At 40.4% G+C, this 27,579-nt stretch overlaps 1 protein-coding gene and 1 long non-coding RNA gene across 14 annotated transcripts in view; one reads left to right on the top strand and one right to left on the bottom strand.

The window, feature by feature from the left end:
• Positions 1-1,167: 1,167 nt before the first annotated feature.
• Positions 1,168-17,091, bottom strand: LOC100851323 (uncharacterized). The gene is made up of 3 exons (XR_009492972.1): positions 16,649-17,091; positions 6,129-6,639; positions 1,168-5,658 (listed from the first exon to the last, which is right to left on the bottom strand). It is a non-coding gene; the product is annotated as an uncharacterized lncRNA (long non-coding RNA).
• A 48-nt stretch (positions 17,092-17,139) lies between these two features.
• LCOR (ligand dependent nuclear receptor corepressor) overlaps positions 17,140-27,579 on the top strand; it is a 133,537-nt gene continuing 123,097 nt past the window's right edge. For 3 of the 13 annotated variants that reach the window (XM_024985877.2, XM_024985875.2, XM_059882006.1), the window contains exons 1-2: positions 17,140-17,275; positions 18,303-18,376. Coding sequence is in view for 6 of the 13 variants with exons in the window: in XM_024985868.2 (XP_024841636.1) it covers positions 17,934-18,016; positions 18,303-18,376 (157 nt within the window). In the remaining 7 variants the exon portion in view is untranslated. Of the gene's footprint in view, positions 17,276-17,921; positions 18,017-18,302; positions 18,377-18,675; positions 18,741-27,579 lie in introns of those variants that run through there. The other 10 variants (XM_024985879.2, XM_024985874.2, XM_024985878.2 and 7 more) reach the window with 7 other exon arrangements.

Raw genomic sequence — 27,579 nt, forward strand, 5'->3', positions numbered from 1 at the left:
TTCCTGCTCCAGGGGATCTTCTTGACCCAGGGATCAAACCCATATGTCTTGCATCTTCTGCACTGGCAGGTAGATTCTTTACCACTGCACCACTTGGGAAGCCCCAACCCGAATGTTCATCAACAGATAAATGACTAAACAAATTTGGCAAATTTCGTCTTAATAAAGTGATTAGGGTTAGCATCACCCCATGATAAGTCACGCCAGTCTCATTTGCGCCTGACATGATGCCTTGAGAAGAACACCCCATCTCTTTGGACGGCCTCTCTAAGTCCCAGAGTCCCCAGTCCCATAGTCCCTCATGAGAACACATCAGGTGAACCCAAACCAAAGGATATTCTACAAAATACCTGACCAGAACTCTTCAATTTCAAGGTCATGAAGAGCAAGTAAAGACTCAGTAACTGTCACAAACTAGAAACATAATGATTAATTGCACTGTGACATCTTTGACTGGACCCTGAACAGAAAAAGGACATTAGTGGAAAAACAGTCTGTAGTTTAGTTAATACTATTACTTTAATGTTCATTTCTTAGCTTTGACAAATGTACCATGGTCATGCTAATGTTAAACTTTGTAAACTGGGTGAAGGGTATTTTCTTTGCAACTTTTATGTAAATCTAAAATTATTTCAAAACAAAAAGTTTAGATGTATGTAACTACATTTAACACATTTCATTGTTTATTTTAACTGAAAATCAAATACTTTGGAGTAAATCTAATGGAAGATATGTGAAACTTTCACTGAAAACTACACAATATTATAGATAGCAATTTTTAAAGACTCAGACAAATAGGATATATCATGTTCATGGATTGGAAGATTCAATATTGTTAAAATATTAATGTCCTCAAATTGATCTGCTGATTCAATGCAATCCTAATCAGAACCCCAGCAGAGCTTGTGTGTGTGTGTGTGTGTGTGTGCAAATCACCAACAGATCCTAAAATTCAGATAGACCACAAAAGGGCTAAGAATACCCAAGGTGATCCTGAAGAACAAAAAATGGTACCAGGCAACTTATACTATCTGACATCAAGACTATTACAAAGGTACAGCAACTAACACACTACAAAGAAAGACAAATTGATCAGTGGAATGTAACTGAAAGACCAGAAACCAATCCATACATGTATGGTCACCTGATTTACGACAAAGATAACACTACAGTGAGGAAAAGATAATATTTCAGTAAATAGTGTTTAGGCAATTGGGTAACAACACAGAAAAAAACATATCTTGATCACTACTTCATTCTACACACAAAAATCAATTCCAACCAGATTTCAGATCTACTTGTGAAAGATGAAACAAAATTCTTAGAAGAGGACATCTTCTTCTCCTTGAAGTAGGCAAAACTTTTAAAAACACTACACGAAAGCACTAACCAAAAATTTAAAAATTGATATATTGGACTATATGAAAATTAACAGCTCAAAATAAAATACCATTATGAAAATGAAAAAACAATGCACAGAATGGGGTAAAATATTCAAAATACATATATTCTACAAAAGACTCATATTCAGAATATATAAAGAACTATATGTAAAGAACAACTTTATAAGTAAAAGATACATAAAGAAATACAAAGACAACCTAACAGAAAAACAGCAAAAGATGAATAGGTATATTACCCCAAAATGGGCAGAAATGGCCACTAAATACTATGTGAAAAAGTGCTCAATGTTGTTATCTCCAGAATGGCTACAGTGAAAAAGTGAAAAATGCTCCAGATGTTGGAGCATCCAAAACACTTCTATACTAATGGTGAGAATGTGAATTAATGCAATTATTTTGGGGAAACTATTTGGCAATACCTACTAAAACTAAACATACTCTATAAACCAGCAATTCCACTCATATAGGTATATACCCAATAGAATTGGAGACAGATGTACACCAAAAGATATGTACCAGAATATTCACTGGAATGTGATTTGTAATAGTAAAATACTGGAAACTATCCAAAGGCCCCAAACGGTAAACACATAAAATTTAATACATTCACACAATGAACAGTACTTACCAATGAGAATGAATGGACCACAAATCCATGTAGAAATATAGATAAAGCTCACAATATTCAGCAAAAGACCCTTCATCCCAAAATACATACTGTATACTTACAACTTTTTAAATTTAAGAACAAGTGAAACTAGTCTTGGTGCTAGAAGTTGGGATAATCATTTTCTTTGTAAGAAAGGATATGTAGGGACTGGGCCCAAGCTAGTGTTCAGTTTGTGAAATCAACACACCATGGACTTCTACTGATGGAAGAAACAATCCCAGAATTTCAATATTTTGAGAACAACATTTGTTCACAGTATGTATTCATTGAAAGTTAGGAGAGTGGTTCAGCTCATTAGAATTACTCAGGGACCCGAGCTGACAGAGAGCTGCTACTTAGAATGTTTCTGGTTGTCATTCCACAAAGAAAAAAAGTGCCGGGAGGGTGTTGCATCAACATTCAAATGACCCAGCCTACAATCAAATGTAACACTTCTGCTCACAATTAGCTCATTAACTAAAAGGAGCCACACGGTCCCACTCAACCACAAGGGGACAGGACATGCAGTGCTACCGTGTCCAGAAGAGGAGAGAACCTGAAAAACGTAAACATACTGTGCCATGTTGTCAGCCAATATTCTTCTGGAACACAATTTCTGGTAGCTACATGGTATTAGCTACAGGGAATCTCATTACATACACAACCAATTCCTTTTGTTGAATATTAATTTGGTTCTATTTGTTTCCGCTAATATTGAATACATCAATTTTGCTCTTTTGTCCACTGTCTTGCTTAAGAGTCTTCAGATGCGCTCAAATTTCTGCCCTTTTGAGCACCTTGTGAGGATACAGTGTTTTGGTGGTACAGTTCAGTTCAGTCGCTCAGTTGTGTCTGACTCTTTGCGACCCATGGATTTGGTGGTGCAACACCTGCTAACTGGATATAGAAGGTTTGTTTCACAATTCCTTTGTTTTGAAATGTATTTTGTTAAGTTTTATTACTGTTAATTATTTTGGGTTTCCCTATTGGTGTTACTGATTTAGATGGTTTTTAGCCAAGAGGTAGCCATACATTTCTCATATATACCTCCTAGAACACTTCTAGTGCCTTAAACTTTGAATATGTTACACTGTCAAATGAAAACCAAATATTAATTACTATAATATTACATCATATTGAAATGAATAGGTTCAAACAAAACTGAGTTTATCTTACTTGATATCAGATCAGATCAGATGAGTTGCTCAGTTGTGTCCGACTCTTTGCAACCCCATGAATCGCAGCACACCAGGCCTCCCTGTCCACCAACTCCCAGAGTTCACTGAGACTCACGTCCATCGAGTCAGTGATGCCATCCAGCCATCTCATCCTCTGTCGTCCCCTTCTCCTCCTGCCCCCAATCCCTCCCAGCATCAGAGTCTTTTCCAATGAGTCCACTCTTCACATGAGGTGGCCAAAGTACTGGAGTTTCAGCTTTAGCATCATTCCTTCCAAAGAAATCCCAGGGCTGATTGATCTCCTTCAGAATGGACTGGTTGGATCTCCTTGCAGTCCAAGGGACTCTCAAGAGTCTTCTCCAACACCACAGTTCAAAAGCATCAATTTTTCAGCGCTCAGCCTTCTTCACAGTCCAACTCTCACATCCATACATGACCACTGGAAAAACCATAGCCTTGAATAGACGAACCTTTGTGGGCAAAGTAATGTCTCTGCTTTTCAATATATATCTAGGTTGGTCATAACTTTCCTTCCAAGGAGTAAGCGTCTTTTAATTTCATGGCTGCAGTCACCATCTGCAGTGATTTTGGAGCCCAGAAAAATAAAGTCTGACACTGTTTCCACTGTTTCCCCATCTATTTCCCATGAAGTGGTGGGCCAGATGCCATGATCTTCGTTTTCTGAATGTTGAGCTTTAAGCCAACTTTTTCACGCTCCACTTTCACTTTCATCAAGAGGCTTTTGAGTTCCTCTTCACTTTCTGCCATAAGGGTGGTGTCATCTGCATATCTGAGGTTATTGATATTTCTCCTGGCAATCTTGATTCCAGCTTGTGTTTCTTCCAGTCCAGCGTTTCTCATGATGTACTCTGCATATAAGTTAAATAAACAGGGTGACAATATACAGCCTTGACGTACTCCTTTTCCTATTTGGAACCAGTCTGTTGTTCCATGTCCAGTTCTAACTGTTGCTTCCTGATGTGCATACAGGTTTCTCAAGAGGCAGATCAGGTGGTCTCGTATTCCCATCTCTTTCAGAATTTTCCACAGTTTATTGTGACCCACACAGTCAAAGGCTTTGGCATAGTCAATAAAGCAGAAATAGATGCTTTCCTGGAACTCTCTTGCTTTTTCTATGATCCAGCGGATGTTGGCAATTTGATCTCTGGTTCCTCTGCCTTTTCTAAAACCAGCTTGAACATCAGGAAGTTCACGGTTCACGTATTGCTGAAGCCTGGCTTGGAGAATTTTGAGCATTACTTTACTAGCGTGTGAGATGAGTGCAATTGTGCGGTAGTTTGAGCATGCTTTGGCATTGCCTTTCTTTGGGATTGGAATGAAAACTGACCTTTTCCAGTCCTGTGGCCACTGATGAGTTTTCCAAATTTGCTGGCATATTGAGTGCAGCACTTTCACAGCATCATCTTTCAGGATTTGGAATAGCTCCACTGGAATTCCATCACCTCCACTAGCTTTGTTTGTAGTGATGCTTTCTAAGGCCCACTTGACTTCACATTCCAGGATGTCTGGCTCTAGGTCAGTGATCACACCATCGTGATTATCTGGGTAGTGAAGATCTTTTTTGTACAGTTCTTCTGTGTATTCTTGCCATCTCTTCTTAATATACCATAGTCCATATTACTGCAATTTTGCAATTCTATTTTATATGCCTTGCTGTTTTGTTAAAATCAACAAATACAAAATTATTTGTTTGAAACTTTCAGGTATTTGACAGTGATGTAATCCTAATAAGTTAGACAACTTAAACTCTAAAGAAAACTTTGGAATACCTAATCCAACTTTCTTTTATCAATGCAGAAAACAAGGGCCAGAGAATTCAGTGACTGTTGAAGGTCATAAAGCAAATCAATTGCCGAAAGAGATATTCAACAAATTTCAAAGATATAATCACGTCTTTGATCCTCAAATTTCTGAAAGGATTATAGATCAAAGAACTGACCAGTAGAGTTTTCCAGAATTAATAGTGTCAGACAATATGAAAGAGCATTCGTGCAGCAACATCTTTTTCTGTTTAGAAGACCTAGAGTGTATTGGCATCGTTAATGCTGCTTCTAGGAGAGTATCTGTCAAGAAGAATCTGACTGAGAGAATAAAAGCTTCAGAGAGATGTACAGAGTAATTTCTGAGAAGAGCTGTAAGGGGGAAATTTTTTGTGCTAAGGTGACATCAACTGCAAGCAACTTGTGGAAATTGTTTTCTTTTTTAAAGAATAAATGTGAGAAAAAGATTGAGATGTCATTCATCAATTTAGTGTACTTATTCTCTTTCTTCTGAATATGAAATGTCATCCGTCCCATGAATAGATGAACTGTTCTTTGTTTTATGTTTCACTGCACCTACCCTACTTCAAGTCTTCCATACGGTGTGCCTGGGAATTTGTTACTTCTTTCAGTTGATATGGGGAGAACTGTTATTGGATCAATAAGACAATGCTTGAGAAGAAATCATAGATCTGTGTTTCAGGCAAAATAATAAGAGTCATAGCATATGCAATCATAGAAGTCATTCAGCATAACACAGGTTTTAGTGATAAACGTAAGTGCTCAAACTTTTGAAAAGGCATTTCAGGGAGGAATCCTAAATAAAAGAATAGTGATAGAAATTTATTTTTGAAAAAGAGTGGAAATTGGTTAGTAGAATTATTAGATATATTCTAATGCTTTTGTCATTTTTCAAAAATAACTGCTATTAGTCAGCCCAAGAACTTCAACGCTCTGATGACACAGAAATTCCATAAAATGATGTAAAAACTTCAAAGAGTTAGTGGATAAGTATTTGTTAAATGTCAATAGCACAATGTTTAATTTATAGCAACTAGGTAAAAGGGAAGTTTGACCACTCTCTTTTAATACATACAAAAACCAGGCTAGCATTTACCTTGATCTGTGATGTACCACAGTGGAAAAAATAAGGATGAAATTATTGAATCTCAAGTTTAAGTTGCTTCATCTATCTGTTTTGTGTGAATTTTGAGTAAGGTTGTTATTGTTCAGTCACTAAGTCGCGTCCAACTCTTTGTGACCCACGAATGCCAGGCTTCCCTGTCCTTCGCCATCTCCCGGAGTTTGCTCAAACTCATGTCCGTTGAGTTTGTGATGCCATCCAACCATCTCCTCCTGTCACCCCCTTCTCCTCTTGCCCTTAATCTTTCCCAGCATCAGAATCTTTTCCAATGAGTTCAGCGGCCAAAGTATTGGAGTTTCAGCTTAGTATCGGTCCTTCCAATGAATATTCAGGGTTGATTTCCTTTAGGATTGACTGGTTTGATCTTGCTGTCCAAGGACGCTGCAGAGTCTTCTCCAGCACCACATTTTGAAAGCATCAGTTCTTTGGTGTTTAGCTTTCTTTATGGCTCAGCTCTCACATCAGTGTTTTGTTTCCCCTGTTTCTAAATAAGATAAAAAGAAAAAAATACAGGGAAATATAGTCAGTATCTTGTAAAAACCTGTAATGGAAAATAATTTTAAAAATAATACAAGTGTGTATGTATAACTGAATCACCTTGCTGTACACCTGAATCATTGCAAGTCAACTATACTTCAATAAAATATATATATTTAAAAAATATTTAACTTGTAGAATTATTTTAAGTATTAAATGAAACAAGGCAGGTAAAGTGCTTAGCTCAGGACTTAGCTTAGAGTCCTCACTCAATAAATTTTGAGGACTATTAGTCTTCTATCATTATAATAACGTAGCTCCCTTCATTATTCCACAAATTCATGTAAGTTACTCTGATTTTTTTTATCTTGTTGATAGGTACTTAAGATCTCTGAATTGTCTTTTTGCAGTAATAATTACTGTATTCCTACAAGGAACATGAGTAAGAGTCATCCACAATGAAGTACTCTTTTTTTGGCCCCACCGTACAGCATTTGGGATCTTAGTTTCCTGACCAGGGACAGAACCCGTGTTCCCTGCAGTGGAAGCATAGAGTCTTAACCATTGGACTGCCAGGGAAGTCCTCTGCAGTGGAAGCAGAGTCTTAACCACTAGACTGCCAGGGAAATCTTGAAACTACTCTTTTTGATAATCTAGTTTTATATCATATATATCAATCACATTATGAGGCTTCCCTGGTGGCTCAGTAGCAAAGAATCCACCTGCAATGCAGGAGACACAAGAGGTGTGGGTTTGGTCCCTGGGTTGGGAAGATCCCTGGAGAAGGAAACATCAATCCACGCCAGTTCTTGCCTGGAAAATCCCATGGATAGAGGAGCCTGGTGGATTACAGTCCGTGGGGTTGCAAAGAGTGGGACATGACTGACATGTGTACATGCATCAATCATATTATATCAAATATCATATCATATCACACTCCTACAGGCCAGCATTGAAAGACCATTGTTTAAGGAGTGAGCAGATATAAATTCTATGCTCAGCTCTATCTATCTGTTCTGCCTTCCATCCTTGAAGTTGATTTAAATAAACCTCTAATGACTCTGGCATCTGCATCTTCAGACCCATGAAAATGACCTGGTCTGGGAGTTATTCGCATCACCTCTATTCACAGTTCATTGACCAAAACAAGTCATCCAATTGCTTGGGTAGCTGGTATATAGCAGGCTCTGAATAACCAATCTTTCAAAAAATTAAATGAAAACAAACTAGAATGGTTAAGTGAAAAGTGAAAGTGAAGTTGCTCAGTCGTGTCCGACTCTTAGCGACCCCATGGACTGCAGCCCACCAGGCTCCTCCGTCCTGGAGTGGGGTGCCATTGCCTTCTCTGTCATTTAGCCTAATTCAGTTGTATTTTATACCTTTCTAGGCTTTAAAAATTGTAACAAATTTTCCATGGAAACAACCTTCTTGTGCTATTTACTTATAAATAACTTCTTTCTGGTGATTCTTTTTTCTTACAACTACCTAACAAAGACAATAGTGAACTGTTTCTTGTTTCTTTTTTTTTTTTTTTTTGAAGAGCAGATGAACATAATACTATACTTTTTACTTTCATGCTTTGGAGAAGGAAATGGCAACCCACTCCAGTGTTCTTGCCTGGAGAATCCCAGGGACGGGGAAGCCTGGTGGGCTGCCGTCTCTGCGGTTGCACAGAGTTGGACACGACTGAAGCGACTTAGCAGCAGGTAACTGTAATTCAGCATAAGATGTGATCCCAAGGGCTTAAGGGGGAAAAAGGGTTCATTCACTCCTTAAAATAAGTAAAAAACAATGCTGAAGATATTTAAGGTTTATCCCTACATCCTCTTGAAACTGCTTATATCTTAGTCAATTCTATTGTCATTTGGGAAAATACTTCAGAAACTTAAATTCCCACTTAACATTAGTGGCTTCACCACACATGCCCACATTCTGAGAGCCAGAATGGAGCAGCATTACCCGGTGTAGCAGGTAGTCCTTTAATGCCCCACTCCTATGCCCTTGAACCTTATCATTTTGGTATATAGCTGCTCAAGACTTCCATTTACCAGCACCTGCATTTCTGTATCTGAGGGCGTTCTCTGGCTCCTGGAGCCTGCTCTGCCGATGGACAGTGCAAGCAGAAGTCCGGGAAATTAATCCTTCCCCTGAACTCTGAACAGCTCTCAACCAATGATTAAAGGGCTTATGTGTAAGTACTCCAGCTCCCTATCTCATCTTTCAGGTGGTTCATCTGAGGCACTGTCTTAGACTTCCCCAGAGAGATTTATTTCAGTTACCCACAGTAGGAATTTAAGAATGTATCCTTAATTGGTTCCTTATTCTTGTTTCACTTCCCCACTCCATATTGATGTTTCTTGGAATCATCTCTGAAATAGACTGTGTGCGTGATTAGTTGCTTCGGTCGTGTCTCTTTGCGACCCAATGGAATGTAGTTCACCAGGCTCCTCTGTCCATGGGATTCTTCAGGCAAGAACACTGGAGTGGGTTGCCATGTCCTCCTCCAGGGGATCTTCCCCGACCCAGGGATCGAATCTGCATCTCGTCTTTTGTGTTGGCAGCCAGGTTGTTTACTACTAGCACCATCTGGGAAGCCCCCTGAAATAGACTACTTGAATTTAAATTCTTGTCCCAGGCTTTAAGACCCTGGCTCATGGGATCTACACAGATCTACCGGTATGGCCAGTTTACTCAGGGTAGCTGCACCCATTCACACTCTCACCTAAGGGCTCCTATTTCTCAACAACACTGACAACTTTTAGATTCATCCCATAGTTTCATAGTTTTATTTTGTGTTTCTGTGATTACTAGGGAAACCTGGTATTTCTTCATACACCTGTGGGCCATATGGTGTTCATACCTTTGGATTTCCCATTTAAGCTCTTTTCCATTTCCCATCAGGTTACCTATATTTGAATAGAAATATTTCCCTGTATATTTTAGACATCAATCCTTTAGATGTTGCAAACATCTTCTCCCAGTCTGTCAAGTATCTGTTAAATTCGTGGAATAAGCCTGTATATATGATGTCCTTTGTAGACTGTTAATTCTGATGTATTATAGATATATAATGTCTTTGGCAGGTCTGATTTACAAAGTTATCCCACACCAAAGCCACACAGACGTTATTCTCCAAGATCTCCCTCTTCCTATGCTGCTACTGCTAAGTCACTTCAGTTGTGTCCGACTCTATGTGACCCCATAGATGGCAGCCCACCAGGCTCCCCCGTCCCTGGGATTCTCCAGGCAAGAACACTGGAGTGGGTTGCCATTTCCTTCTCCAATGCATGAAAGTGAAAAGTGAAAGTGAAGTTGCTCAGTCCTGTCTGACCCTCAGTGAACCCATGGACTGCAGCCTTCCAGGCTCCTCTGTTCATGGGATTTTCCAGGCAGGAGTACTGGAGTGGGGTACCACAGTAGTGCTAGCACCACCCTAGCAGAGTGAATCTCTCCTTGTCACACCTCAGATAGTCTGGAAGCAGAAGGTAAGGTGGACCTTGGGACGCAAAAGTTTTATTAAAGATTAGCATCTGTGAAAGGGAAGGAAACAGAACTGGCCAGAGAAAGTAATTGCAGGTTGATAAAGCAAGTTGATAATCACAGGCTGATACAGGTTTATAATGCCACAGGCAATCCAGTGAAGCACTCTGGAACAAACACTATGAATCGACAGAGTGTCCTGCATCAGGCTGAAATGGCCAGTCTTTTAGAGTCCACTTGCCCTCAGTCACCATCCTTGCAGCCCTGGAAGGATGTGACCTTGGGCAAGACAGTTCCCAGCAGGTGAGGCTGACCCTGAAGCAGCTGAGAGCTGGAGGCTGTATAGTGGCTGCCCTCCCAGCAGCTGGGCAGTGAGTTCTTCTTCAAAGGAGGATCTATGCTCCACATCTCCACATCTAACAGACTTTTAAAAAAATCGACATCATAATTATACATAGATCTTCTTTATTCTTCTTTATAAATTTGGGAAGATTTCTTTGTGCTCCTTCTGGAATTTTGGTTGGAATGGTAAAGAATGTATGCCATTCAATGTGGGGAGAGTAGTGTACCAAGGACATGACATTTGGTTGGTAGCCAGATAGATGAAGCTCTGGATAAGGAGTGGCAGAGGCAGCAGGCCAGAAAGGCAGCCAGTATAGTCAGGGGATTGTTAAATACAGAGGGGATCAAGCAAATAATTATACATATATTGAAGTTGACATATATATTAAAAAAATGGGAACCTAGTTTCACTGTCAAAGGGGGGATTTACAAATCTAGAGCAGGAAAACGCTTACAAGTACTCAGAGATGCTGGACTGGAATCTACTGCATCAGTACAAACTCACAATTTTAAAATATATTTAGTGATAGATGTAGAAATAGATATTTCTTAGCTCTTACAGCTTGAAAGAACCTAGATGCCAGGATACCTCCATAGCAGGAAACACACTGAGAACCCAGATCTTGATTTCTGATTCCAGAGTGGAGGCAGGGAAAATACAAAATGAACCTATAACAGCTGAGTTGAATCAGAAAGTAAGGAAGTTTTTATAGAATGATGGGGATATGCCATCAGGACAAAACGTCAGCCTAAGGGGACTCCCACTGGCCAAATATGGGGCCTTTGAGCAAGAAAACAAATAACTAGAGCAAAACGTTACAACCCACTGAATGAGACAGGAATCTATGAATCCATTTGGAAATAAATAAGTAAATGAATGAATGAATAAATAGAAAGGAAAACTCTTCTTTACATTAGAATGTTAGCTAGCAAATACAGAAGAAATGGTGGAGTAAGAAAATCACCATTTGATCATCATTGTGATAAGTGATTCAGGCAGGAATTAATGGATGTTAAGACTGGTAGGTGAAGTGAGGAACAGAATATTAGCATAATCTCAGAATATCTCTTTGCAAAACATTTACCATGTATAAAGGGAATAATGTGATTTTTATGGTAGAGAAGATCACTTGACCAGATGAGTAAAGCTCTTATCACAGTTGATATCATGACATCATGAGTCCCCAGAAAGGTGTAAAGAAAAGTGCTGCCTCATTTCTGTGGTTCTCTTGTCAAATGTATGGCCTGAGTCTAGTCATGAGAAACCACAAGGGATCTAGTTGAGGGTCATCCTATGGAATGAAAAGCCTGTTCTTTTTAAAACTGTCAAGGTCATGAAAAATAAGGCAAGACTGAGAAATTGTTCCAGATTCAAGGAGACTAAAATACATGACAATTAAATTCAACATAATTTCCTGCATGGTATTTTGGATCAGAAAAGGAAAAAACATATTGTTGGCACAGAGAGTGACATTTTAATGGAGTTTGGGTTGTATCAATGTTGCTTTCCTGACTTGGAAGGTTATGCAATGGTTATGAAGGACAGCACCTTTGCTTTGTGGATATACACACTGGATGTTTAGGGCTGATAGGGTATCAAGCCTATAGATTTCTAAGATTGTTCCGAAAAAGACTCAACCAAAACAAGACCATATATAAAGATACAGAGAGTAAGAGAGAGAAAGCAGATATGGCAAGATATCAACAATTAAGGAATCTAAATAAAAAGGATATGGGAGTTCTTACAACTTCTATTTAACTTCAGATTATTTCAAAATCAGTTCAGTTCAGTCGCTCAGTCATGTCCGACTCTTTGCAACCCCATGGACTGCAGCACACCAGGCCTCCCTGTCCATCACCAATTCTTGGAGTTTACTCAAACTCATGTCATTGAGTCGGTGATGCCATCTAACCATCTCATCCTCTATTGTCCCCTTCTCCTCCTGCCTTCAGTCTTTCCCAGCATCAGGGTCTTTTCCAATGAGTCAGGTCTTTGCATCAGGTGGCCAAAGTATTGGAATTTCAACATCAGTCCTTCCAATGAACATTGAGGACTAATTTCCTTTAGGATGGACTGGTTGGATCTCCTTGCAGTCCAAGAGACTCTCAAGAGTCTTCTTCAACACCACAGTTCAAAAGCATCAATTCTTCAGCCCTCAGCTTTCTTTATAGTCCAACTCTTACATCCATACATGACTACTGGAAAAACCACAGCCTTGACTAGATGGACCTTTGTTGACAAAGTAATGTCTCTGCTTTTTAATATGCTGTCTAGGTTGGTCATAGTCAATAAAGCAGAAATACGTGTTTTTCTGGAACTCTCTTGCTTTTTCCATGATCCAGCAGATGTTGGCAATTTGATCTCTGGTTCCTCTGCCTTTTCTAAAACCAGCTTGAACATCTGGAGATTCATGGTTCACATATTGCTGAAGCCTGGCTTGGAGAATTTTGAGCATTACTTTACTAGCGTGTGAGATGAGTGCAATTGTGCGGTAGTTTGAGCATTCATTGGCATTGCCTTTCTTTGGGATTGGAATGAAAACTGACCTTTTCCAGTCCTGTGGCCACTGTTGAGTTTTCCAAATTTGCTGGCATATGGACTGCAGCACTTTGACGGCATCATCTTCCAGGATTTGAAATAGCTCAACTGGAATTCCATCACCTCCACTAGCTTCGTTCATAGTGATGCTTTCTAAGGTCCACTTGACTTCACATTCCAGGATGTCTGGCTCTAGGTCAGTGATCACACCATCGTGATTATCTTGGTCGTGAAGATCTTTTTTGTACAGTTCTTCTGTGTATTCTTATCACCTCTTCTTAATATCTTCTGCTTCTTTTAGGTCCATACCATTTCTGTCCTTTGTCGAGCCCATCTTTGCATGAAATGTTCCCTTGGTATCTCTAATTTTCTTGAAGAGATCTCTAGTCTTTCCCATTCTGTTGTTTTCCTCTATTTCTTTGCATTGATCGCTGTGTGGATCACAATAAACTGTGGAAAATTCTGAAAGAGATGGGAATACCAGACCACCTGATCTGCCTCTTGAGAAATCTATATGCAGGTCAGGAAGCAACAGTTAGAACTGGACATGGAACAACAGACTGGTTCCAAATAGGAAAAGGAGTACATCAAGGCTGTATATTGTCACCCTGCTTATTTAACTTATATGCGGAGTACATCATGAGAAACGCTGGGCTGGAAGAAGCACAAGCTGGAATCAAGATTGCCAGGAGAAATATCAATAGCCTCAGATATGCTGATGACACCACCCTTATGGCACAAAATGAAGAGGAACTAAAAAGCCTGTTGATGAAAGTGAAAGAGGAGAGGGAAAAAGTTGGCTTAAAACTCAACATTCAGAAAACTAAGATTATGGCATCTGGTCCCATTACTTCATGGGGAATATATGGGGAAACAGTGGAAACAGTGACTGACTTTACTTTTTGGGGGGCTCCAAAATCACTGCAGATGGTGATTACAGCCATGAAATTAAAAGACGCTTACCCTTAGAAGGAAAGTTATGACCAACCTAGATAGCATATTAAAAAGCAGAGACAGTACTTTGCCAACAAAGGTCTGTCTAGTCAAGGCTGTGGTTTTTCCAGTAGTCATGTATGGATGTGAGAGCTGGACTGTGAAGAAAGCTGAGCGCCAAAGAATTGATGCTTTTGAACTGTGGTGTTGGAGAAGACTCTTGAGAGTCTCTTGGACTGCAAGGAGATCCAACCAGTCCATCCTAAAGGAAATTAGTCCTCAATGTTCATTGGAAGGACTGATGCTGAAGCTGAAACTCCAATACTTTGGCCACCTCATGTAAAGAGTTCATTGGAAAAGACCCTGATGCTGGGAGGGATTGGGGGCAGGAGGAAAAGGGGACGACAGAGATGAGATGGCTGGATGGCATCACTGACTCAATGGACATGAGTTTAGGTAAATTCTGGGAGTTGGTGATGGACAGGGAGGCCTGGCGTGCTGTGATTTATGGGGTTGCAAAGAGTCGGACACAACTGAGCAACTGAACTGAACTGAAGGCTGGTCATAACTTTTCTTCCAAGGAGTAAGCATCTTTTTATTTCATGGATGCAGTCACCATCTGCAGTGATTTTGGAGCCCAAGAAAATAAAGTCTGACACTGTTTCTCCATCTATTTGCCATAAAGTGATGGGACCAGATGCCATGATCTTCGTTTTCTGAATGCTGAGCTTTAAGCCAACTTTTTCACTCTCCTCTTTTGCTTTCATCAAGAGGCTCTTTAGTTCTCCACTTTCTGACATAACGGTGTGTCATCTGCATATCTGAGGTAATTGATATTTCTCCAAGCAAAATACATATTTTTATTTATTTATGGTCATGCTGTACAACTTGTGGGATCCTAGTTCCCTGACCAGGGATCGAACCCAGATTCAAGCAGTGAAAGCACCAAGCTCTAACAGCTGGACCACCAGGGAATTCCCATACATATTCATATATAAAATAAACATAAAAACATAAGTCTGTACGAAAGTTTGTGCACAAATATTCATAGGAGCATTATCTATAATACCTCCAAAGTGAAAACAATAAAAATATCCATCAACTGGAATGGATAGAAAAAAATAGTATAGCCATAGGATGAAATATTATTTGGCAATAAAAAGGAAATAGATACTGATAACTGTTCCATCATGAATGAACCTTGAAAATACTATGTTCAGTCAAAGCAACCAGTCACAGAATACCACAATTTGTATGAGTCCATTTATGTGAAATATCTACAGTAAGAAAATCCATAGAGACAGAAAGTAAATTAGTTGTTGCCAAGGGTTGGGGGGGACTGAGGAGTAACTGTTACTCATTTGTGCTTCCAACTTCATACCTCAAATTACAGAATCTGTATCTCATATTTGAGTTGATCTCTGAAGTCGCTAGGATTCTCTTAAATTTGTACGTCAGGCTCTTAAAGAGATTGTGTTGCGAAAGTAATAGCCTTGACTTGATGATTTTTAAACAACTTATATGGGGTAATTGGAAAATATATTAATTATTAACTCATTTTAGAGTTGCATGTTGTTCATTTATTTGAAACTTTGAAACATACTTCCAGAAACCATAGAAACTTGGTTAAAAGCTACAGAAGACAAATCCACCACCTAGCGGTGAAGACAGGAAGTTTCAGGTGGGCGATACAAGGTGTCTTGCCATCACACGTTCAAGACGGCTGTCCACAGCTCTTTTATCTTGCATTTGTCTTGTTCCCTCATGACTCAGAATAGTTTCATGTACACAGAATACGTCCTGAGGTAATAGTTTGTTCATGTTCTGTTGACGTACTTTGAAGTCAATGAAGTATTCTGGACTTTCGAGAATTGTGGGAAAATCAATGGTTTTAAACTTGGGGGTGCTGAAAGTACCTTTCTACTCATACATTTCAAACCCCTCCTCCTCAAGAGGCCCGCCCAGTCCAGCTCTTTGGACACACCACTCCACAAGTGCCTGGTTCAGAGAATCAGGACCAAAGCCTTTGAAAAGGTAAAAATCAATACACCAATGGGATCCTTGAAGTCAAGTATTTAACGACTTTGTGTTACCTTCTACAGTAATTAAAATCAAGTCTTCAAACTTAAATTTAAATATCTAAAAGTAGGAATGCACCATCCTTAATCTTAAACTGCAAAAGTAGGGAAGAGGCCCGAATCCTAGGGTACTGGGCCTATTGGTAAAGGGGATCTTTACTGTTTTTCCTTTTGGTTTTGCATTCTGCTCCCCCTCCTCCTGCCCCTGCACTTTTCCTTCCCTTTTCATCTTTTTTCTCTTTCTCCCTAATTAACAGTTCAGCAATTAAGATCAGCACTGCGTTTAAGTGGCATAGGTTGTGCGCTCAACAGGGTGCTTTAATTATTCCAGGTTTTCACCTGAAAATCCCCTTTGCCATCGAAAATATTTCTCTTCGAGTCCTTTCCTTAAATATTAAGCCATTTCCCAACACTCTGCTTTAATTATCGTTGTCTTCTTTCGAAATAGTCTCACTTTAGCACAATTTTTAAAAATCCCTTCCATACAACACAGGAGAGATTCTGAATACGCCAACTTTAGAATTTTGCCCGTGATCTGCCTTGCTGATAGTTTTCAAAATTTAGGACGGTCGATTTCAATTTTTTTACTGGGTTTACGAATGCCGTCTGCTTTTCAATAACCTAATAAAATGCATGCTTCTCACCTTTGGAAACTTTTGGGCTCAGTGCCTCCACGGGCATCCGGGCATTTATTCTTAACTCAGCTTCTTAGGCTCCTCGGAGGAACAGTTTCGACCTAGAAGTTCAGAGAAGCAGTTACACAGAACTTGCAACAGTTGGTGTCGGGCCACAGGCAGGTTGAAAATGATAAACAGGGATGATTTAAGAAACAAAAAGCACCGGGAAGGGAAAAGCAGGGACAGCCGTGGCCTTGGGGGACAGCGCGGCTGCGGCGCGAGGCCCGTGGGGCCGAGCTCCGGACGTGGGAAGCCGGAGACGGCCGAGAAGCAAGCACCGCAGAAACTGCCGCGCGGCGCTGTGTGCGGGAAGGGCGCGCGCCCAAGCCGCCCCCGGGTCCACGTCGGGGCCACCGCGAGGTGAGGCCGGCCCTGCCCCCGCGCCGCCCCCGGCGGGAGGCGCGACGCCCGGGCCGCGGGTGCGTGCGCGGCCCCGGGCGACGCGGCTGGGCGTGCGCGGGGCCGCGGCGGAGGCAGGGCCGGGCGGGCGGCAGAAGATGGCGAGGGTGTGTAGGCGGCAGCAATGCTCCGTTGAGAGACGCGGCTTTCGGCAAGAACTGGACTCGTGGCGCCACAAGCTCATTCACTGTGTAGGTGAGACCCTCTCCCGGCAGCCTTCGGCCCTTGGGCCGCCCCGCTGCCGGCCGCCCCGGAGGAGGGAAGGAGGGAGGGAGCCGGGACAGAGCAATTGCTGCTCCGGCCCGCCCGCCCTCTTCGGCTTGGGCGTCCCCCTCCCCCACCCCCCGGAGTGCGGGCGCGCGCGACCTCCGGGCGGGCTCTCCCGGCTCGGGCCCGAGCGCGCGCTCCGGCCCCTCCCCTTCGCGCGCCCTTCCCGGGGCGGGCTCTCGGGCGGGAGCGCGTGCCCCTCCTATCCTCTCCCTCCCTCCCTCCCTCCATCCCTGCCCGGCGGCCCGGCGCCGCCGCCGGCTTATTGTGGAGACTCGCCCCGCGCCGCTGCCACTGGAGCGGGAGCGGCGCAGCCGCTGGTCCCGCAAAGCCGACCGCTGGAGCCGGGGGCGTGCTGGGCCGCGGCTCGGCCTCCTGCTCCGCTCTGGCCGGCGCCTTCCGCGTCCCACGCAGCCCCTCCCCCACGCGCGGCAGCGGCGCGCGCCCCTGTCCCCGCGTGCACGGGCGGCGGGCGGGCGGGCGCCCGGCGCTCGGGCGTGTGCGAAGCGTGAGGTGGAGATGGGGGCGGAGGGAACCGGAGCTGTCACAGGCCCCGGGTCCGCCTGACCGAGCCAAGTGGGGTGTCATGGCCGCGGGGGGCAGCGGCTGCACTTCCTCTGCGGGCGGCGGCGGCAGCGGCCGGGGAGTTAATCCTCGACGCTCGGGTCGGTGTGTGTGTGTATTTCTGTTTGGTGTGTGCGCAGCGGGTGGAAGGGGGATGGAACCGGGTGCGACCGGGAAACCCGAGCAGTGGTCTTGTCCGCTCCTGGGAGATTTTCCGCAGCCGCCGCTTGGCCGAGCGCCTTGTCCGCCGCCCGCCTCCCGGACCTTGGGCCGCCTAGGGTGGCTTTTTCCCCGCGGGCAGAGGGAACGTGGACGGGGTCGCCCCGGGAGGGGCCGGGCGGCGGAGCAGCGCCTCTCACACTGTGTGTTTTGTCTGTTTTTCTCTCCCAAGGTCCCGTTTCCCTCTGTGCGGCGGCCGGCGGGACCATAAGGGCTTAACTCATATATTTAACCCCCCTCCAAAAAGTAAGTGGCCCGTGTGGTGTCTCCGCTCCGCCCGCCGCCCCCTAGCCCCAGTGCGTCCAGTGTCTGACTCTCCTGTCCCCCAGCATTGTTATTTCCCCATCTTTGCTTCGGTGCTGCTGATGTGTGGGGAAATGCTGTCTCGTCGTTCTCCGTCCCCCACGCCCAGTCCTCGGGGAGACCCAGAATTCGAACCCCCCACCCCTCCCCACCCCACCGTGGGGAATAATCTTGGTCTTCCCAACAGAATCTAGGAGATTCTGTCCGTTCGCTTGGGCCCCTCATCCCCTCCTTCCCGACAGGGTTTCGTTGGAAGGAATTATGCAAATCCTGCTTTCTGGTGTCCATTCAGCGGCAATTTCATGCGGTGAGAAGTTCTCTTTGTTGTGCGAGGGGGAGAACAGACACTGATTTAATAGACATATCTGTTGGGGGGAAGGGTAGAGGGGGGTGTGGAGAAGCTCAGTTTGGAAGAATTACAGCACTTGGTTAGCTCAGTGTCTTTGTGTTTGAGCTTTCTGGCTTGACAGGAGGGTATGCCCTTTACAACGTCCCGCAAGGGATATTTTCTGTAATAGATTGAAAAACAAAACTGAAACTTTAAACAAGTGAAAAATAAGGTAACTTTTAGTTAGAGAACATAAACCTTTCCATATTTACGGCGTTTCATTATGAAAATGTATGTGAATTTTGTTTAGGATTTAGACTGTAATCAAAATTAATATAGGCAACAATGCTCTAAGGTATCTGGTATCACTTTGGTTGTCCACAGGTTAAAAGTGACATTTTAAAACATACTTTTGTGAGTAGTAACGGTATAAATCCATTTTTTGGCGTAATTTGTGTTGTGGCTATATTTTAAAATTTCCTTCCTACTAATCCAAGCTCTGTCCTTCAGGAATCAGCCTTTTGGTTATCAGTTATCATTTACTCTGCTCTGTCTCTGCTGGTTTTATTCTTTGAAGTCTGTCTTACATTTCCTAAAACGTAACATCAGCTTTAGCACTTTTAAAATAATGTATTATTTGTAACTGTCATATGAGAGACCTTATAAGGCATGTAGAGGTTTTGAGAAACATGAAATTAATGAGTTTTCAGAATTGTGAGTTAATACAGAATCCTTATATTATTTTGAAGAATTTTTAGTCCTTTTATTTCTTTCACTTTTTTAATGACTTTTTTTCAGAGGGACTTTTTAGTTTTTAAAAGATAATGAAATTGATAATTATAACCGTATAGATTTCTTAAATTACTGTTGCTTTGGTTTAGATGGTTGTTTATCTTATTGTTTGCTTAGAGTTCTTCCCTCTTGTTTCAGGGCCCCCCCCCCCCACTTTTTTTTATCAGTCATTGCTTAGTCTTAGTGGTGAGTTACTGCTGCTTGACAAAGTGTTTTTATTTTTCTCCCTAATAAAATCCTTGTGTAAATACCTGAGTTGAATATCAAATTTTAGATTCATTTTTTGAGGGAGGATTTTAATCTGGTTATCAGTTTCCTTAAAAGCATTTTTTTAACTCTAAATCTCCACTTTCAAGGTAGTAAAGTTCAGGAGATTATAGAGTCCAGAGTGCAGATCAGTATTTTAATCTGAGGAGTAATACATAGTTGATAGTATCCCAATTAAAATCAGTTGGGTCTCATATTTTCTCTTTTATTGTATGTAATTTTGTTCTTTAAGAAGACAGTTCTATGTAAATTGTAGCGTTAACTTTCTACATGCAAGAGAGGTGGCAGTGATCTTTATTTATATACAGTCCCAAAGGCAACTCTGTCACTAGCAAATGTAGTAATTCCTCTTTTATTTTAATGGGATTGGTTCTGAACAGTTAATCCTCTATTTGATTCTCTTGACTGGTTATCTTAATACTTTAGGGTCATTGCTTTCTAAATGGTATTTAATTTATAGCAGTCTTTGGATTACAAGTGAATTCTCACTCATTTCCAAAATTTAATACTCCCCCCCACCTTTTTTTTGGGAAAGAGGTGAGGGTCATGACTGTGGAGGTGGAAGTGGAGGTGTTGGTGTTTCCGTTATAAGTTTTAGTTGAATTGGAGTTAGCCGGTTCAGACAGTGATGATGATCAAGATGGATATTTGGTAGCCAGTTGATTATTGAGTCCTCAGGGACTAGAAAGAGCTTCCATTCTGGGAAGATCAAGGTTCTCTATGCTGCGTGATATGATGTAACTTATTGCTTGGCTGTTCCTCATCCTTGATATTTTCTCAAAAAACTCTTCCCAATGTAGGGAAAGTTGTGATGATTTCAGCTGAGTTCTAGCTTGCTGGAAAAAGGATAGCTGGATGAGTCTCTGACTAACAGAGTTATTTTAAATTGCTCCGATTGCCTCAAATGTGCTTATAGCTGGAGCAGTTATAGGAAGCATCTGAATAATGCCATTTTTTTAGCCTCATGGAGTTACACAGAATGGCATGGAATCTCTTCTAGAGTGAAAATGAGGTATTTAATGTCTGTGGGGACTTGCCACTTCTGAGTACTTGCCTAATTGCTTAGCTGCTTGTACTAGTGCTGTTTTTAGGAGCAGAAGGCAGTTAGTTGAGTACAAACTTTATTTAAATATTTATTAAGCATATGTCTTGTATATCAGGCACTGTGAGGAAACAGAGATATTGGGGAAGTTGCCTTAACCTTGAACAACTATTTAAAATATAGTGTATACAGTGCAAGGCAAAATGTGCCGTAGGATAGATGCAAGCAAGTTCTGGGGGCATTTAGAAGTGAAAAAAAATGGCCTGAGATGATGAAGGAAGGCTTCATGAAGAAGGTGGTGGATTTTTGCTTCATTTTGATGAAAATGGAAAAGGCGTTCCTGTCATGTGAAACAAGCAGAAATATAAAAGGACAAGAATGAGTTACCTGTTTAAACTTCAGTCCATGTTTCATGTAGGGGGTGTATAGGTTATAGGTTTGCAGAGATAAATTGTTGAATTTTCTAGTACAGGTTAAAAAGTGGTCTCATTGTTAGGCTAGTTGGGGTGTGCAACACACCTCTCTGCTTAGCTCAGGGGAGGATTGTTTCCTTTAAGGATTCCATTGTAAAACTCTACAATAATATTAGTTGTTTTTTAACTCAGCTTGGCAGAGACAATATTGTCATTCACAGTCATTCTAAGTAAGCTCACTCATTTGGAAGCTGTACTTTGCACAAAACTCATTTTTGGCTTTCCCTAAAATCAGTGGCATATTCATTCTTAAAGTACACTTAGTATTGGCAAATTTTCATCTTTTAGAGGTTGTATTTGGTATTTGGAAACAATAAAAGAATATTTTCTGTAGCAAATAAAGGTATATATAAAATAATGAGATTTTTTTTTTCCTCTGCTTTGCAGACTGGCTCAGAACGCTCAGCAGAGAGGCTTTGGTGTGCTTCTGAACTTCTCTTTTGATTCTTATTTCCTTTGTGTCCACCCTTCTGCTGAATGGAATCTGGGTATTGGGTAGATGTGAATAAACATAGCTGTTACTTTTTGTAGTTTCAAGTTAAAGACTTGTTAGTCACTACCCTCCAAATTATCTTTACTTCATTTCCAAATACTTTAAAAAATCTTGTTCATGTTTCTTACACTTGCATATTGTTTTTGGAATAATCCCAGTGTGAACCGTTTGTTAACTTTATTGACTCTTGTTCGCAGGAAGTATCCCAAGTCCAGTGGTCCATACCCTGAGTTTAATTTTTTTGTTTTTAAAATTGAGATATGTACTTATGTACTGTAAAAACTCACTCTTAATGTATACAGATCAGTAGTTTCTAGTTTTTTGAGAAGGTTGTGCACATATCACTATCTAATTGTCTTAATACTTTCATATCCAAAAAAAGAAACTGAAACTCTATACTGGTTACAAGTCATTTCGCATTTCTACTATGATCCAGTCCTTGGCAATCTATTTGCCTGTTCTAGACAATTCATATAAATGTAGTATTATAACATGACCTTTTTGTGTCTGGCTTCTTGTTTTCAGAATGCATCCGTGTAGTAGCATCCATAAGCACTTCATCGCTTTTTACAGTTAAATATTATTGCATTGTACGAACATACTATATTTTGTATATCCATCAGTTGTGAGACAGTTGTTTCTACTTTTTGCCTCTTATGAATAAGCTGCTGTGAACGTTAGCAACATTATTTGTGTGGACATTTGTTTTCACTTCTTTTCCGTATGTACTTCAGAGTGAACTTGCTGGGTCATATACGTAACTGTTGTAACTTTGAGGAAGTGCCAAACTGTTTTCTTAAGCAATTGAAGTATTTTACATTCCCATCAGTAATGGAGGATGATTTCAGTTTCTCCATAATCTTGCCAACATTTGTTACTGTCTTTTTGGTTACAGTCATCCTAGTGGGTGGGTATTCAGTGGTATCTCTTTGTGGTTTTGATTTGTGTTTCCCTAATGACAGTTGATGTTGAATGTCTTTTCATGTGCTTGTTGGCCATTTGTATATTTTCTTTGGAGAAATGTCTGTTCAGATCCTTGTTCAGTTGCTCAGTTGTGTCTGGCTCTTTGCTATCACATGGACTGTAGCCTGCCAGGCTCCTCGGTCTGTGGAGTTTTCCAGGCAAGAATACTGAAATGGCTTGCCATTCCCCTCTCTTCCGGATCTTCCCAGCTCAGGGATCAAACCCATGTCTCTTGCATTGCAGGCAGATTCTTTACCATCTTAGCCACCAGGGAAGCTTGCTAATGTCTAATTTCATATAATTAAGTAAACAGAAAATAAGCAAAAATTTAGCAGACTTCAGCAACACTATCAATCTGTTTGACTCCATCCATCCCAACTTCAGAATATACATTCTTCTCAGGAGCACACTGAACATTTACTGAGACTAATCATATTCTGGGCCATAAAACATGTCTCAATAAATTTAAAGGGCTGAAATCATACAACATGTTCTTGGGCTACTATAGAATTAAGTTGGAAATCAACAACAGAAAGGTCTATAGAAAAGCTAATTTTTGAAAACGAAATAACGTGCTTCTAAATAACCCATGGTCAAAGAAATTGAAAGGGAATTTAGAAAACACTTTGAACTTAATCAAAATGAAAATATAACATAATAATCTTTGTGGGCAAACCTCCACAACTATAAGATAATAAGTTTCTGTCGTTTAAGCCACCTAGTCTTGTGGTATTTTGTTATGGCAAACCTAGCAAACTAATAACAAGCCCCAAATTGGAAATAACCTGAATGTCCATGCCGTGCCATGCTACTCTCCAGGCAAGAACACTGGAGTGGGTTGCCAATTTCTGCTTCAGGGGATCTTCCCGGCCCAGGGATCAAACATGAGTCTCCTGCATTGGCAGGCAGATTCTTTTTACCACTGAGCCACCAAGTTGAGTTATTTGTCTTTATATTGTTGAGTTGTAAGGGTATATTCTGGATACGAGACCCATATCAGTATATGGTTTGCAAACTTTTTTTTCTCATCGGACCCTCAATTTGATAATTAGAAGATAATCTGCAGCATACCTTATGAGGCAAATAATGAATATGGTAGCAATGATCAGAATGAACCAGAGTTTCTCAGGAAAATCTTCCTTAAACATCCTCTTCTAGGAACTATTAAAGTTGTTCTTTGATGTTTTGTATAATGCAGATATACTTTGCTATCCAGATCATCTATGTTTTTGCCTTTTTTAGTGAGGGTTCATATTTCAAGTTCAGATAATGTGGTAAACCATGTTATTTGAATCTGTTGCGTGCCTGAGTTTTGGATAGTACATAACCAAGCTTTGGGTGGAGAAGGCTATCTTTTCTCTGTATAGACATCTTGTCTGACTCTGTTCTATGTCTAGTGTTCATAGTGTTACTGTCTTATATCTGCCTCGCACATTTTATATACTTTTTTTTAGAAAACTTCTACTTTATATTATTATCTTAATTTAGAAACTTAAAGTGCTAAAGATGGGCATTAAAAAACTTGGTCAGTTGGGAAACTGAGTGATAACTTTCGAGTAATAAGGGGGATTTCCCTTAACGTAAATGCTTCCCTCTTATCCACAGAAATAATTTTATGATATTTTAATTTTTGAAATAGTTAACCTAACTTCCCAGGTAAAAGTAAAACAGAACTGAACTTTTTCATAGGCAAAATTTTTAACTTAATTTGCTTCAATTGCTGTATGAAATTATATAGTAGTTTTCTACCTCTGTGAATGGTAATACACATCATGACTGACTTTTTGGGTTAGAAGATGTGAACACCAATATTATTTCCCATGAGAATTATTATTGGAAAGACTGCTGTATGATGAGCATTTTCAGTCTCAATATTAAGATAGTCTGTTGACTATTGTTTGGTTTTATGATTAGTTTATTTTATCATTATTAATAAATGATTATTATATACTTTTTATTAGTTGACTTTTTAGAGATTTCCAGAGGGTACAGTCATGTTTTTCCTCTCCTAAACTCCCCATGTAAAGGGGAAGAACAACTAATTTTAAAAGGGTCCACAGGTTGTGTCTTGCTTGGTAAAAGAAAACCCCACATCTGAAAATGTGAATTTACTGTAAAAAATGTTATTTCGTGTTACAGCGTAATTCATGTAGGCTCAGAAGAGGAAAGACAACAGAGGATAGCCAGGTGAGCCTTTCACATGGACCAGCTTAGTTCACAGGGCAATTTGAAGTTTGTAACAAAACCCTTATGTTAACAGGGTGTGGGTACCTGGCCTTTTCTTCTGTTGATATCTTTCCCACAGACCTCAGATGGGGACAGAGTGGTGAACAGGGTAAAGACGATTGAGGTCAAGATTCAGGATTCTTAGATTTTAGTCAAGTGCTTCTTCAGTTCTAACTTTTTGACTGTGGCTTAGACTTGGTACTTGTCAGTAAGTGTTTCAGAATGTGTGATGGAAGGGGAAGTTCCTGAGTAGTAGATAATTGCTGAGACGAGGAAGGAGCAATTTGACAGGTTATTAAATGTACACTATTTTGGTAATTCAAGCATCACCTGTCTTTAAGGTAAATGAGAGAAATTCCCATCAAAATAAAATGGAAAGCTCCTTGCCTTCACTAAGAATAAAAAGCAAGAGGAACTTAAATGTTTGTGAATATGTGCCCATGTTGAAATGTGGCTTTTTAATTGCATGATTAATGATACAAATACTTACTAATCTCGTCATATGTGTTAAGTGAATTTTCATTCAGCTAGTAAGGAAGACGACAAAGTTTATCTTGTATAAATGGGCATTGATTTAACTTATTTGATCCAATAAAATAACTGATTAGGGTGGGCTAAGAAGTCCATAAATCTTTGGGAGTAGTTATTGAAAAAAACCTTTAAGCTGGTGATTTTTCCATGAGTGTTTAATGTAATTAACATATCTTTTAAAATGGTTTAGTTAATACATGCCCTGTGTTCAGTGACCAGTGTGTTAAAATTTTCCTTATCGTTTACCTATTGGAAACCTTACATTTATCTTCAGTGATATTTTTATAATACTGAATATGTTAGATACCCTATCTAGATCGTGTTTTTATTCTGGAAAGAGAATACATCAGGGTGAAAACAATGAGATAATATGGATTAGTTTTCTAACAATTTTTTTAGAGGTACTGAAATTTTGCTGTATACCTTTTTCAAAAGAAAAGCAGGTATGATTAAAGTGGGTAGGGCTGTGTTCCGTGTCAGACTTGTACAATCAATGTTTATGTATACATACGTATATTTTTTATGGATAGCTTTTTACTGTGCAGTATTTACTGAAATAGATTTTGGCATGTTAAAATAGAGATATATAGAGAGTCAGATCCATATAGCCTCTTGATAGCCGTTTTAAGACCCATGGCTTATGGTTACCAGTGTACATACATTTTTATCTAAAAGATAACAGTTCCCTTTGACCCCTTCTCCTTAGACAAAGAACTTCCGTTTAATTTTTATATAACATATACAAATCAAAGACTGTTATATTTTATTGGTGATAGACAAGGGTGAATTCATAAATAAAGATAAGAGCAACTAGAATTTTCCACATTAAGTGAGAATAAGTAGGAATTATCAGTAGCTGTAAACCTGTGTGGGATTTCATTTTTCTAAAAATACTTAGCCCACATAAATGACAGTCCAACTTGAACAAGATTGTTAAACTATTAAGAAGATTGAATTATCCATAGCTTTTGATTTTTTTTTAAAAGCAAGAGAATGTAAATTAATGGAGAATTCTGATATAATAACACTGATAAAAAGTAAGCTGATATTGTGGCAAAGACAAGGAACCAGAGATGTTCATGACCCAGACAATTTTTGCTATTTTTTTTTCCTTTTCCTGAGGACTTAAACTTTATTTAGGAAAAAGTGAGAGGTTCATTTTTGTTAATTGATTAGTAAATATTTATGTATTTATGAAACTACTCGATAGGACTTATTTCTTAAAACTATATGGAAATGTCTGGGGCTTCCCAGATAACTCAGTGAGTAAAGAATCGGCCTGCAATGTAGGAGAGGCAGGAGATGTGGGTTCGATCCCTGGATCAGGAAGATCCCCTGGAGGAGGGCATGGCAACCCACTCCAGTATTCTTGCCTGGAGAATCCCATGGACAGAGGGTCCTGGTGGGCTATAGTTCATAGCATTGCAAACAGTTGAACACGACTGTAGTGACCGAGCATGCATGCATGCAAGTAATATCTAACATTTTGTTAGATATTCTTTAGATATGAGAAATCTGTATACAGGTCAAGAAGCAACAGTTAGAACTGGACATGGAACAGCAGACTGGTTCCAAATCTGGAAAGGAGTATGTCAAGGCTGTATATCGTCACCCTGCTTATTTAACTTGTATGCAGAGTACATCATGCAAAATGCTAGGCTGGATGAAGCATAAGCTGGAATCAAGATTGCCAGGAGAAATATCAATAACCTCAGATATGCAGATGACACCACCCGTATGGCAGAAAATGAAGAACTAAAGAGCCTCTCAATGAAAGTGAAAGAGGAGAGTGAAAAAGTTGGCTTAAAGCTCAACATTCAGAAAACAAAGATCATGGCATCTGGTCCCATCACTTCATGGGAAATAGAGGGGGAAACAGTGGAAACAGTGTCAGACTTTATTTTTCTGGGCTCCAAAATCACCACAGATGGTGACTGCAGCCATGAAATTAAAAGACACTTACTCCTTGGCAGGAAAGTTATGACCAACCAAGACAGCTGATTAAAAAGCAGAGACATTACTTTGCCAACA

Source organism: Bos taurus, chromosome 26 (genome assembly GCF_002263795.3).
Source record: "Bos taurus isolate L1 Dominette 01449 registration number 42190680 breed Hereford chromosome 26, ARS-UCD2.0, whole genome shotgun sequence".
NCBI classification, from domain to species: Eukaryota; Metazoa; Chordata; class Mammalia; order Artiodactyla; family Bovidae; genus Bos; species Bos taurus.